At 38.9% G+C, this 13,037-nt stretch overlaps 1 protein-coding gene across 2 annotated transcripts in view; it reads left to right on the forward strand.

Annotated features, from left to right (window-relative positions):
• The window catches only part of pcsk6 (proprotein convertase subtilisin/kexin type 6), a 52,401-nt gene that overhangs the window by 31,493 nt on the left and 7,871 nt on the right, over window positions 1–13,037 (forward strand). For both annotated transcript variants that reach the window (XM_056737567.1, XM_056737575.1), the window contains exons 13-18: window positions 2,560–2,696; window positions 3,304–3,486; window positions 5,476–5,578; window positions 5,696–5,892; window positions 7,200–7,287; window positions 11,870–11,973. In XM_056737567.1, coding sequence (XP_056593545.1) covers window positions 2,560–2,696; window positions 3,304–3,486; window positions 5,476–5,578; window positions 5,696–5,892; window positions 7,200–7,287; window positions 11,870–11,973 — 812 coding nt within the window. The remainder of the gene's footprint in view (window positions 1–2,559; window positions 2,697–3,303; window positions 3,487–5,475; window positions 5,579–5,695; window positions 5,893–7,199; window positions 7,288–11,869; window positions 11,974–13,037) is intronic.

Consider the following 13,037-nt stretch of genomic DNA (forward strand, 5'->3'; position numbering starts at 1 on the left):
GCTTGCAGGCTCCGGGCCGGTTTGTGGGGGCAGAACACCACTGTTTTGGTTCTTGCCTCTGATAGATCTGAAAGAGTTTAAGTAAACATAAAGCAGTGTGTGGCGTGTGGTTAATTTGAGCAGCCTGAAATGCAAGATTTGCAGCATTAGATTTCTTTTAGAAACATGCATCAGTCTCCTCCGCCACAGACCTTTTTCTCTTCACCTAAATGAATAAAAATTGTATAAAAAAACACTTACACATCTAATACACATTTGATTGCGCCACAAAAATGATCAGTAGGGACTAATTTACACCTAGATTCATTTTTAAATTAACAAGTTAATGTAACTCAAACACAGTTCTTAAAGACTGAAGTCAGATTAAAGCAACAACAATGTTAAAATAATAATAGTGAAACAATAAATATTTTATTTGCGTCATTGTTACAACACATAAATATCCAATAAAAATTCAAACCTCAGCTGGAGTTCGGTTCGCTGTTGCCCGCAGCAGTGATCTCTTAATAAACTGTTTTTCACTTTTTCTGATTTCGCTTTTCAAAGTTAAAATTTACATGTCTAAATCGTAACAGTTCCTCTGTTTGGCCTAATTACGTTTCTCCATGTCGCAAAATCTAGGAGTGTCTACACCCTGAATTTATAGGGGTGGGATATGTAAATTACAATCGATTTCAACCGCCGCATTTATCAAGGTACGATCATTCGTACAATGACAAAAAAAATTGTAATAATAATGGATTATAATAGTTGTTTAACAGTTGAGCTGATGGGAGTGATTTACGTAATTACATAATCTGCAATTTTATGATGAAAACAGATGTGGCGTAAAGAGGCAAACGTTACAGACTGCAACTTTAATCTCATTAAACAAGATGTGTAGAACGGTGTCTTTTAGACAATAATTTTGACTTTTATTAAAAAAAAAGCAAATCTCATTGGCAAGCATGCAGCACTGAAAATTTATTTATTTTTTATGTGAAACATCCTAATATTAGAATGGTGTTAACATCCCGTATAGAAAATGTGCTTAAGTCAAAAAAAATTAATATAAATGTTTGCTCGGGATCTGTTTTAAAAAAGCTGGAATAGTTATGATCCTGTGTTTGTACCGCCTAATGGGACACTAACAGCTTCACCTTATTTCACGATTTCTACAAATTATTTGTGCTTTTAAACCCACTTATCTGCTTTAACTTTCACTTTTAACACACTACAGTGACATTTTTTTAATAGAAATTGTACGCAATGTATATAGACAATTAAATTGTAAGACATATTTCTGAATCAAATTAGCACCAGATGTCAGACTATCTCAGATTAGCGCTACATTTCTACTAGATTAGCACTTCTAGATTTACACTTTTCTGTGTTAGAAAGCATCAACCTGCATGTTTTTAGAGCTCACTGAAGTTAACTGTAATCACAGAATGACCGGATTGTTATATAACCAGAGAAAGTTTAGAACACTGTGTCATGCAACCGGCCCGAGATCACAAAAACCGAGCCAAAGCGTCCATCTGTTCCATCGCTGTGATACAGTCCTGTGACGTCACATCACAAATCTTTCCCTGTGAACCTTGTTAAGTGACGCCAGTATGCGAATGCCAATATGAGCAACAATCTCTCTCATTATTGATATTTGCTACTGAAAATCAGCTAAAAAAAGTATAGGGAATCGATATTGCTTGAATCTGCTCTGTTAACATTTTAGCATGAAGTGCTAGCATTTCTTTAATGTAAAAAACATTCATTGTATGCTAATCACTAACTGAGATACGATCAGGTGACTATTATTTCACATTTTCTGTGCTGATTTATGAGAAACATCTGCAGAATATTGGGATTTTATTTAATTTCAAATTGCAGCACCAGATAGCAGAGGTACGTCTGTAAAATGTCTACTAAAGATCTGGAAAACATCTGCGTTGTCAAAACATCTGAGAAACGTCTTAGTAAGAGCAGTTTTACATTCATTATAAATCATAAACATCTTACCGGCATCTACTAGATGTCTATATAATATCTGTCAGAAGACATCCTTAAACATATTGCACATGAGTAAACAATACAAAATATGTCTTGCAGATGTAAATGCAGACATCAATTAGACGTCTCCCAGATGTATGTGTGCTATCCGGGGCTATTTCAGCTTTTTCTTTTACGCTTCTATCAATGCTCCCCAGCTTGCACTGGTACGTCTGTAAGATGTCTGCTAAAGATCTGGAGATCTGGAAAACAACTGCTGTGTAAAACCATCTGGTAAACATCTTAGAAAGAGCAGTTTTACCTCCATTATAAATCATAAACATCTTACAGACGTCTTATGGATGTCTATATGACATCTGACAGCAGACGTCTTCAAGATGTATTGCAGATGAGCAAACTATGTCTTGCAGATGTCAAATAGACGTCTGTCAGATGTAGTGTCCTATCAGGATCAGTGCTCATGTGATTAATCGACAGGTCTGAAAGCAGTTTTTGACCAAAGATCGGCGAGTATAGCAGATAAAACTGTTACTCTTTCACAAACATTTAATATCTCTGTTTGTGTTCCAGATTGCTAGATAACTCCAACGAGGGCTTTAGGAACTGGGAGTTCATGACGGTGCACTGCTGGGGGGAGAGAGTTGAGGGCACGTGGACCCTGGAGATAACCGACTCGCCTTCTCAGCAGCGTAATCCAGAAGTGTTGGGTGAGAATCATGTGGATTAGTGCCGTTTCTTCAGGAGTGTGGAAAACACTTGAGAAGTCTGTACTGCACCTAACCTCAGTTTTGTCATTCATATGAACACGGCATGTGAGCACCTGAAAGAGAGGGATAGATTTCATTGGGTGAATGAAAATGAAGCATAGCACATTTTTGTCCGTTTAGAAATATTTCATATTTTCGAGAAATGTCTGAGTGGTTTTTTGTTCATACAATAGAAGACAATGAGGTTCAGTGTTGTTTGGTAATCAGCATTCTTAAAAATATCTTCTTTTGTGTTCTGAAGGAAGAATGATGTTTTTTGTGGTGAACTGTCTCTTTAACAGTGATATAGCGAATCTGTAGAGTCGAGGGGTTTGGGGCGTCAATAAGCTGCACTGTGGTCTAGATCTTTTGCTGTTTATTGAAAGGCTACAGGAGTGATTACATACTTGTGTCGTTTCCTACCTGAACGGCGACGTTTCTTTTTTTGTTAAGTTTAGGCGGGCTTACATTTAGTCTGTTTCTGGTTTACCGCTATCTAATTCATTATAATGCAGAGCAGATCTTCTTCTGTCACACTTCAACGCTCCGTCACTTTCTTCTCTCTCAGGTAAGCTGAAGGAGTGGACACTAATCCTTCACGGCACGTCTGAGCACCCCTACCAATCCCAGAGTTCCCATCACTCTCGCTCCAGGATGCTGGAGATTCCCACGGCAGGCGTAGAGATGAAAATTCCTGATTCATTGCCAGGCGTCACTGAGCCTGAAGAAGAAGAAGAGGAGGAATATAATGGTAATGTTAGTCATACCCAGTGCATGTTTTCTGTGTAGAAATCTTGCAGAATTATGTAAAATGCTGAGACTATAATGCTCTTATTCAAATTTAAAACTTATTTACAACTCGGAGCTTTATACTTTTTAACTCTTTTCCAGAAAGCCTTTAAAACAACAGTTGCCAGACACATCATTTTAATCATATTCACAAAACTTTCATGACCCCCAGAATGTTTTGTTGAATGAATTCTGCTCTACAGAGTGCGTTTTGTAAATACAGTAGCCCCAAGAAGCGAAAATGCCACGACATCTTAGTTCAGTGTCAGCAGATGAAGTGCTTTGAAAGGGAGGGGTGGAGTGAGCCGTTAGTTGCAATTCCTAACCTCACCACTAGATGCCGCTAAAATATCCTTGTTGCACCTTGAAATTATTAAATTACTTTCTATTGGTTGTCTATTTTGGGACACACATTTTCTCAATGTTTCATAAAAACTGAGGAGAAAAGTATTTAGTTATATTACTTATAACAAGCTATATCCCCAACAAACTTACATAATATTATAAGTTTCTTAATCGAAAATGCTGTGTGATTGTAAAATAATACAGAACAAAAGCATTTTTGTTAACTTTATTAACGGAAGCAGAGCTGGTGTGTTTAAAGAAGATGCATGTCTGCGCAGCCTGCCATGGAAAGACAGGAGGGTCATTTTTATTTTTTTATTTAGCACGTCAACAACGTGTTGAGAATGCACTGTTTAAGCGTACAGTATGTGTAGGTTACACATGAAAAATCGATGCGTATTTGATGTGTTAACAAATAGTGCGCAAACAACACGTAGTCTACATGATTCCGAGGATTGAATCTGCCCGTTTACAAACATTTTCTTCTCCTTTTCCCATCCCTCATCAGATTGAAAAGGCATATTTGTTTTAGCGCAAATAAAGGGAATGATTCGAAAGTCTTATACTCACAATACCAGCAAAAGTTAGTGTTTTTGTTAGACAAGAAAAAGGATGCCCGTTCTGCCGTCCCCATGACCTGCCCAATCTAATTTATCAAAGATACGATTTTCTGTTTATATTTGGCCTTGCCTACCATTTAGGCCATCCAAAGCATAGGCTACTCGGCACACAGGTAATATTTTTGTAGAACATGTCTACTTTCAAATAAAACAATTCAGATCCAAAATTTTATGTAAATATTTAAGATAGCTATGAGCAAAAAAGTTCAGAATTTACCTTATTGTCAGAATTAGAACTCCATTGGACAAAGCATGTGTTGCGTTTGTTATTTATATCCGTTAGATTTTATATGAATAAATATTGTTACAGTTAGAAAGAATAGGTTTAAGTTTCACCAGACTTGATGAAAATAAAGTAATGTTTTATTATAACATTTTATTGAAATATAAGATAAATAAATACGAATTTATACAGAAATCTATTTTTCTCTCCAAAGAAACTCATTGCTGCCTGAACACACAGAACACGTTGTGATAATGTGTACGCGTAGAAAGTATAAAAAGTGCTTCTTTAAAAAAATAACCACATTTATCAATAATAGTCCCAACAGCTAGCAGTGGTGTGGTTTTTACATTTTAGAATGAAAATGCTTTCATTCGTTTTCTTGAATATAATTTCTGAATGAATATAACCAGCATCAATAAAAAAATTCACACTTAAGAAGAAGAATCTAATGTTTGCTCAGGTTTTCTAAACATTCTACAAAAGGTTTGTCTCTAATTATAGACGGAGAAATAAATTCCTTCCATAACAAAATCTCTACACGTAACTACACGTACTCTACGCGCAAACAACATGTACTCAACGCGCAAACAACTCGTTCACGATTCTTTGTTGACGTGTTAAAACTTGAGCGTTTTTGACTCTCCTGGCTTTCCATATATAAAGACTTGTGTCTGCATAGCCCGCGTTGTATAAAGAACACGCATATCTGCGCAATTTTCTGGTGTCATGAGGTGAAGGGTGTTTTGTGACTGTATTTCAGGATCGTGTCATCAGGAATGTGGAGATCAAGGATGTGATGGACCAGACGCCGATCACTGTCTGAACTGTGTTCACTTCAGTCTCGGCAATCTCAAGACTGGCAGGTCTGAACCCATAACACGTTACAACACCTGTTCCCCTTTTCACTTATTTATCATGAGCTCCATTCCGACATGTTGAGTCTTAAGAACATGATGGCATTTTGTTATCTTTGACCATAGGACTTGTGTGAGTCACTGTCCACTGGGTTACTTTGAAGATGGAGATGCCAGGCGGTGTAGACGCTGTAGTCGAGGCTGTGAGAACTGTGTCGGACGTGGAGCCAATGAATGCAGGTCGTGCAGGAGAGGACTTTACTTTAACTTAGAGGAGAACAGCTGTGCGGAGAGCTGTCCCACCGGCTATTGCCACGACGAGGGTGAGGGACGCACGGTCATTACACTCATCATGGGTTTATTGACCGGTGAGAGTCTGCAGTACCGTTCACTGGCCCGGAAGAAATCTCCTCGATATTGCCCCAGTTTTGTTGTATTGCTTAAAAACAATAACAACACATTTGTCATTGTTGAAACACATAAAGAGTATTGAGGCAAAATAATCTGGATTTGAGTCAATTCAATGAGAAACATTTGAGTTCATATTGAGATCTACGATAATATTGGCTTTTGATTGCAAACTTGACAAATTGTTAAGATCTCTAATGACATTATTGAGATTCCAGACTTGTTCTCTCCGGAGAAATATCTGACACACAGACTCTTTATGTAATCTCATTTGCATCTAGGATAAATCAGATGAGGTCAGCGATGATTAGTATGACACGTATGCATGTGGCATATGTTTCTATTTCGTTTAGACCAGATATCGGGATGGGGCGGCTCCTGTTATGTCCACAAATGAGCGCGTGGATGGCCATCTTTGACACTCTGTCTGCGTTGTGTAGAGAGATGATCAAATCCAGTTGCGACTTTGACTTTGCTTAACTGCTGTTTGTGTCTCGGCCGTTGAACACATGCAAACCTGCACATGTGGAGCAGATGTATATGTGAAACATGAGTGGATATAAGTTGCATGTACACAAGTTTAAAATGCAGCCAGATATCCTGATATTTTCTGGAAAATGCCAGAAATTAAAGATAATAAAAAACGTTTATGGTTGAAATGTCTCTCTGGCTCTCTCTGTATTTTAACTCTATTGTGACCCTGGAACACAAAACTGGTCAATTTTTGTAAATTGAGATAAATACATCACCTGAAAGCTGAATAAATGAGCTTTCCATTGATGTATGGTTTGTTTGGACAATGTTTGGCTGAGATACAACTATTTATATCAAAACATTGGTAAAATGTCCATCAGGTGTCCATCCAAAAGGTGTCCATCAGAGGCGCTGTAGCAGGCCATTGCTAAGAAGAAACCGGTTTGTCTTGACGCTCTCTATTGGCTAACAGCTGGAATGATGTTGTGGAGAGCAGATGAACCCGAAATCTTTACATAGATACCAAACTTGATTGGGTCAAAGAGCGGACAGCAGCAGTTTGTAGGCATGTTTCCGGACATTTTTGTTAGCGATGTTGCTGCATCCAAAAAATAAGTTTTGGAGAGACAAATTTAAGCAAGTAACAGTGTAAACAGAAGGTCAGATTGAGCGATGTGTGTTGTAGGTCACAGTATTTTTGCACTTTATTGCACATTACTACAAATATCTTTGTCTGTATGTGTTTCAGGTCAGAGGCGGTGTGTGAAGTGTCATGAGAACTGTTTAAAATGCTTGAGAGATGCAGACAGATGTACAGCATGTCACAGTGGCTTCAGGTAATTAATTCTGAAATCTGAAATCATTTTCTTCATCAACATTTCCAACTGAACCCTATACTGAATATTCTGTCGGTCACCATGATTAAACTTTTATTTAAAACTGCCTAAATGTAGTTTCATACTGGATATAGTTAAATATAAAAAGACTGTCTTTGGCTGAATTTCCTTTTTTGTAAAATGTTGACAGTGCTTCAACTTAAAGGTCCAGTGTATGAATTTTAGCAGCATCTAGTGGTGATGTTGCAAATTGCAATCAATGGCGCACTCCACCGCTTATCCCTCCCTTTCGAAGCACTACAATGGCTGACACAGAACTAAGATGTTGTCACGTTTTCGCTTCTTTGCTGAAGGAGATAATGTATTTATGAAATTCTGTAAAGCAGTTTGTCCATTTAGGGCTACTGTAGAAACAACATGGTGAACTCCATGTAAGGCGACCCGTGCTGTATGTAGATAAAAACATAATACTTCATTATGCAAAGTCTTTATACACCTCTGAACACATAGTTTGGATATTATATTGCCTTTCTTTCAAAAGATCCTCCAAGGAAGAGATGTATACAATCGTGCTTATTTGAGGTTGAAAGCCAAAAAAAATATAGCTTGCCTCTCTGTCGCAGTCTCTTTTTGGAACATAAAATTGCAGGTTAATTTGCATACTTATCTAAATGTGTTGACGTCAAGTGACATCAAATTGACATTTCCGACAAAATCTCACCAGACAGGTCAAATGATAAATTATAACCATAAAATAGTTTTTGAGAATCGGGATATGCATTTTTATGGACTTGCAAAAAAGTTCCAGATAGAAAGTCTTAATACTCCTAGCATGCCTTCAGATTGTGGTACTCTGAAAAGTTTTCTGGGATTTTTTGATAATTGTAGCCGGATTGTTGACTATGGAGAAGCATGTAATCAAAGCCAAATGTTTTGGGGTTAGAGCATTTGCGTCTCTCGTAACCTCTCAACTTTATCTCACACAGATGGGAGAGCGTGTTTTTATTGCATAGTGAGTTATGAACATATGGGAGGAGTTTGGAGTGAAGATTAATTGACAGAAAAAAGTGAGACTTTGGGTTATAGAACATTTAGGGTTCATCCGGTCATCTTTATGCGTGCAGGCTTTCCTGTGGTTTAGAGCGAGTGGAGGGAGGCACATTAGCCTTTAGCTCTTGAAAGGCCGTCTGGTCATGTGAAGGCTAAAACCCTGCATTTTACGCTGTGACCAATCTACAGGGTTATAAACCATACTGTCATGCACTGTGTTTTGTAGATAAAGATATTTCATTTTGCATGTCTGGAAGCTTTTAGTTTCACATACTCTTTTTCACTCTTTCTCAAAAGAGTATTTCATGTTGTTATTGTCATTTTCAACCACTGACTGATAATGCCTCAGTGCCTTTATTTAACACAACAGTTCATCTAGCTACGATTGTGAAGAAGGGCTTTCTTCTTCAAACACATCTTGGCTATTAAGCCTAAACATGATCCTATTCTCTCATGATTCTTTTAGTTTTTTAGAGTATGTTTACACAACATTAATTCATTTCCAAAAGTGGAAAAGTGTTTATGAAACATTTTGCAGACACATTAAGTTTTCAAAGCAATCCCCTTTCACACATATCCCCAAAAGCAATAAAAGTTGCTGTAATGTGCATGCTAGGCCAGCATTGATAATATGCCCGCCTTTTATAAACGACAGATACAACTGTACGATCTTTTCTGAAAAAAGACGAGCTGCTGGAGGCAGGCAGTGGGATGGAACTACCGCACGAGCACACAATACATCATCACATTAATCCCTTTTGGGTTTTTCATTATGCACGTACACGCAGAATGGCATATAAACACAGACATATGTCTTAGTTCCACTTACCATGTGCCGTTCATGTCAGCCATCTTTTAGCACTGGAACGGCTCCATGTCATAATTCTGCCTCGTCATGTCATATGTTTCTTGGTATTTTTTGCAGAATCATGACAGGATTCCTTGTTTTATGTGGAGAGAGGCATTTTTGTGGCATTTTTGTCCCATATTCTCTCTAGGGTCTCGTCTTTGTTCCCGCCCACTTGGATTCCTCGTTATTGATCGTTAATTAGTTCATGCCCCGCACCTGTCCCCTCTTGATTTGCTCCCCTTAAAACAACCCTCGTGTTCATTGTCCTGTCCTCGTTCATTGTACTATTGTGCCCTGTACTAATGTGATTACTTGTATTCATTACCTGTTACCAATGTGCTTACCTGTTCCTCTTGCTCGTGTTCCTGTTCCTGTTGTTTGATTATTCCATCTTGTCTCAGTAAGTGTTGAGTTCAGTTCATGTCTAAATCATACTTGTCGGTTGGCACGTGGGCAGGCTCTTTCTTTCACCTTCCCCCGAGCGTGCTTTTCCGGGAGTGTTGCCCAGTAACCAATAAAAGGAATAGGATCCCTGTTTCGTAACAGATTTATGAAAAACGTTGGGGAATGTATCAAGCACAGAAATACTACGTCATACATCCAACTAGTTTTTTAACAAGTTGACCATGTTAAGCATGGGAAGCCAGCACGTTTAACAGTGCAGAGAGGTCAGAATGCATGTGAGAATTGAAATTACCGCATGTGAGAATTTAAATATTTAAAACACTATAACTTAATGGCCATATGCTATCATTTGACATTTTTACTACCATCAAGTCACTTAGCTTGATGGTAGTTAGCTTTAGAGTTAACTTTAGAGTGTTTCATTACCCACACCTGCCCCTTGTCTATTATTCTTGGTTAGTCTCCCCATATAATGCCTTCTCATTTCTTGTCCTGTGCTCGTTCATTGTATTGTAATCCCCTCGATTCTGTTGTGCCTACCTGTGTGCTTGATGTTCCTGTTCTTGTTGGATGTTAAATCAAGTCTAGTAGGTGTTTAGTTTAGATTATGTCTGATGTTGTTTGTCATGATTCTGCCATCATGTCATGTCTATTCTTGGTCTTGGAGCGGAGTCATGGCATAGCCTTAGGTTGTGTGTGGAGGGAGAGATAGTGATCCTATTGGCTTGCTATACTCTCTCTGGTCCGGGAAGTCTTTGTTCCTGTACCGTGCATAAGTTCTGTTTTTCCCCTATCGTAGGTGTTTTCTTTGTTCATTGTCTTGTGTTAAAGTCTTGTTTTTGTTGCCGCCGTATTGCTGCCTGCGCTTGGGTTCTTCCCCCAGCAATACCCTGACAGAATGACAAAGCCATCACAGAACCCAGCAGGCAGCATTGACAAGTCGGAGGAGGCGTTTCGGAGCCGTCAGGCTCACACCTTGTTCGGCTTTCGCCAGAGAGGTACCCCAGTGAAGACCTTTGCCGTGGACTTCCTCTACACCGCGTGCCACTCGGGGTTCGGCGAGGCAGAGTTGAAGGTCATCTTCAGCAGGCATCTGGGCTTCATAGATCAGCTCCAGATCACGAGGAGTCCAAGGGACTGTCCGTGGCGGAGTCTTCCATGGGGCTGGGCATGATCCCAGAGGATCGTGCCTTGCAAATCGGGTTCGTGGGCCTCTCCGCAACTTCCGCCTTGTCTGCTGCAGCTTCTCCACCACGACTAGCCTGGCTTTTCGTGGGACTCCCCGCCCGACTCCTCCAGCATGGAGCTAGTTGTGCCCCCCACTGCTTCTCTGCAGCCGGCCACACCTGCCGTGGGCCGGTCGAAGAAGCCGAGGAGGGGGGCACTGCCCAAGCCGTGGTCCTGAGTCCGGTGGTCCCGAGTCTGGTGGTCCCAAGTCTGGTGGTCCCGAGTCTGGTGGTCCAGAGTCCGGTGGATCTGAGTCCAGTGGTCCCAATTCCGGTCCAGCCGCCAGAGAGCGCTGCCCAGCCACCTATCCAGTACTTGTAACAGCCGTCAATCCAGAGAGTGTGCCAGCCGGCAATCCAATCCGTGTGCCAACTGGCGTCAAGCCCTGTCCTGCCGGCCTTCCAGCCAGTGTCAAGCCCTGTCCAGATGGCCCCCGCAATACCCTTTATCTCAGCTTAGTGTTAGTTAGTCTATGTCCTGTTATTATCCTGTTTTTACTGTTATACCCCATTGTGGGTCTTTGTTTTGTCCTTTTTATAATAAATCTTTGTTAATCCCCGCTGCCTGCAATTGGGTTCTTACCCAGTTACCCAGTATTTCATGACTTTCATGATTTTTTCATGAATCATTACTATTGGTCAACCTTCATGTTTGTCTGATTTAAACATATTGAAATAAAGAGTATTCAATTATATCTTGTCAAGTTTGATTATTGATTAATTTCCTGTAAATTTAGTTTTGGAGATTCTAGATTTCTGTTCCACATGCAGCGATGATACGTAACATATAAAATATGTAGTTGATTATAAATTATAGTAATGTATGTAGATTATGCAAATAAATTACTATAAAGCATATAAATTATGTTATATTCGTTTGCTTTCAGGTATGTGAACATTTCACAGATGCACACATCACACTTGTGACTTGCATCTGGTTTTAATAGTAAATGTACAGTTGGATGTAATGTTGGCTGGATTGGTTGTTTAAAACTGTGAAATCATGTGAATGTTTACTTTTAATCTTTCTGTCATTCTCCTCTGATTAAAGTCTGGCAGGAATGACCTGTGTTCCTGAATGTGCCAATGGGACTTATTTCAACCTGGAGGAAATTAAATGCAGCCTATGCCATGTCTCCTGCTCCACATGCACAGGTCTGATTCTTTTCTATAATGTTCATTCTGTTCTGTTCATCTATTCTACTCTACTCTACTATACTATACTATACTATACTATACTATACTATACTATACTATACTATATTATATTATATTCCAATTCTATATTGTTCATTCTATTCTGTTCATCTATTCTGTTCTATTCTTTTCTATAATGTTCATTCTGTTCCGTTTATCTACTCTACTCTACTCTACTCTACTCTACTCTACTCCTTTTCTATTCTATTCTATTCTATTCTATTCTACTGTACTCCATTCTTTAATGTTCGTTCTGTTCTGTTTATCTATAATATTATATTATATTCTATATTGTTCATTCTATTCTCTAATGTTCATTCTGTTCTGTTCATCTATTCTATTCTCTAATATTTATTCTGATCTGTTTATAATGTGCTCTATTCTTTTGCTCAGTTACCTCCTTTCTATTCTGTTATGGTCTTTCTATTCAACTCTTTTGTTTTCTGGATTCTACTCTAATCAACTCTATTGTATTTAAATACATTGTATCTAAATGCATTTTAGTGTATGTCCTACAAACGGCAGTTTCAAGCGTGACGACCACATGATATAGAATTGATTCACATCAGCAGTAATAACAGCATCTGCAAACAAGAAACCGATTGTTTCTTGTTTTGATCCGTCTGTTCTTATTATGAATTCAGAGCAGAATCAAATTGAAGTCATAAACAGATGAAATACGGTGAATTCAGAAGCCGACAAATGAACAGATTGCAGAACACAACGTTTGCCAGACATCCCCATCACCGGGGCAAAACCAATTCAGATGGAGAGACTCAAACGTAAAGTGATTATGTTGTTTTCAGGAGTGTCTCCGCTCAGCCGTAGAAGTTAATTAACTTACTTCACTATAGCTCACACTTACCAGAGACGCTGTTTGCTTTCAAACTCCTCTGATGCACGGAGAGCTGATGATATAGATACAATGGGAAATCAATGGACAGATTAGCAAGTGAAACACATGAAAAGAAAGCTTTTCGGTGAAAGGTAAACTCTTCCAAAAGACTGACCCAAAGCACCTG

The sequence above is a fragment of the Triplophysa dalaica genome, chromosome 1, assembly GCF_015846415.1.
Source record: "Triplophysa dalaica isolate WHDGS20190420 chromosome 1, ASM1584641v1, whole genome shotgun sequence".
Classification (NCBI taxonomy): Eukaryota; Metazoa; Chordata; class Actinopteri; order Cypriniformes; family Nemacheilidae; genus Triplophysa; species Triplophysa dalaica.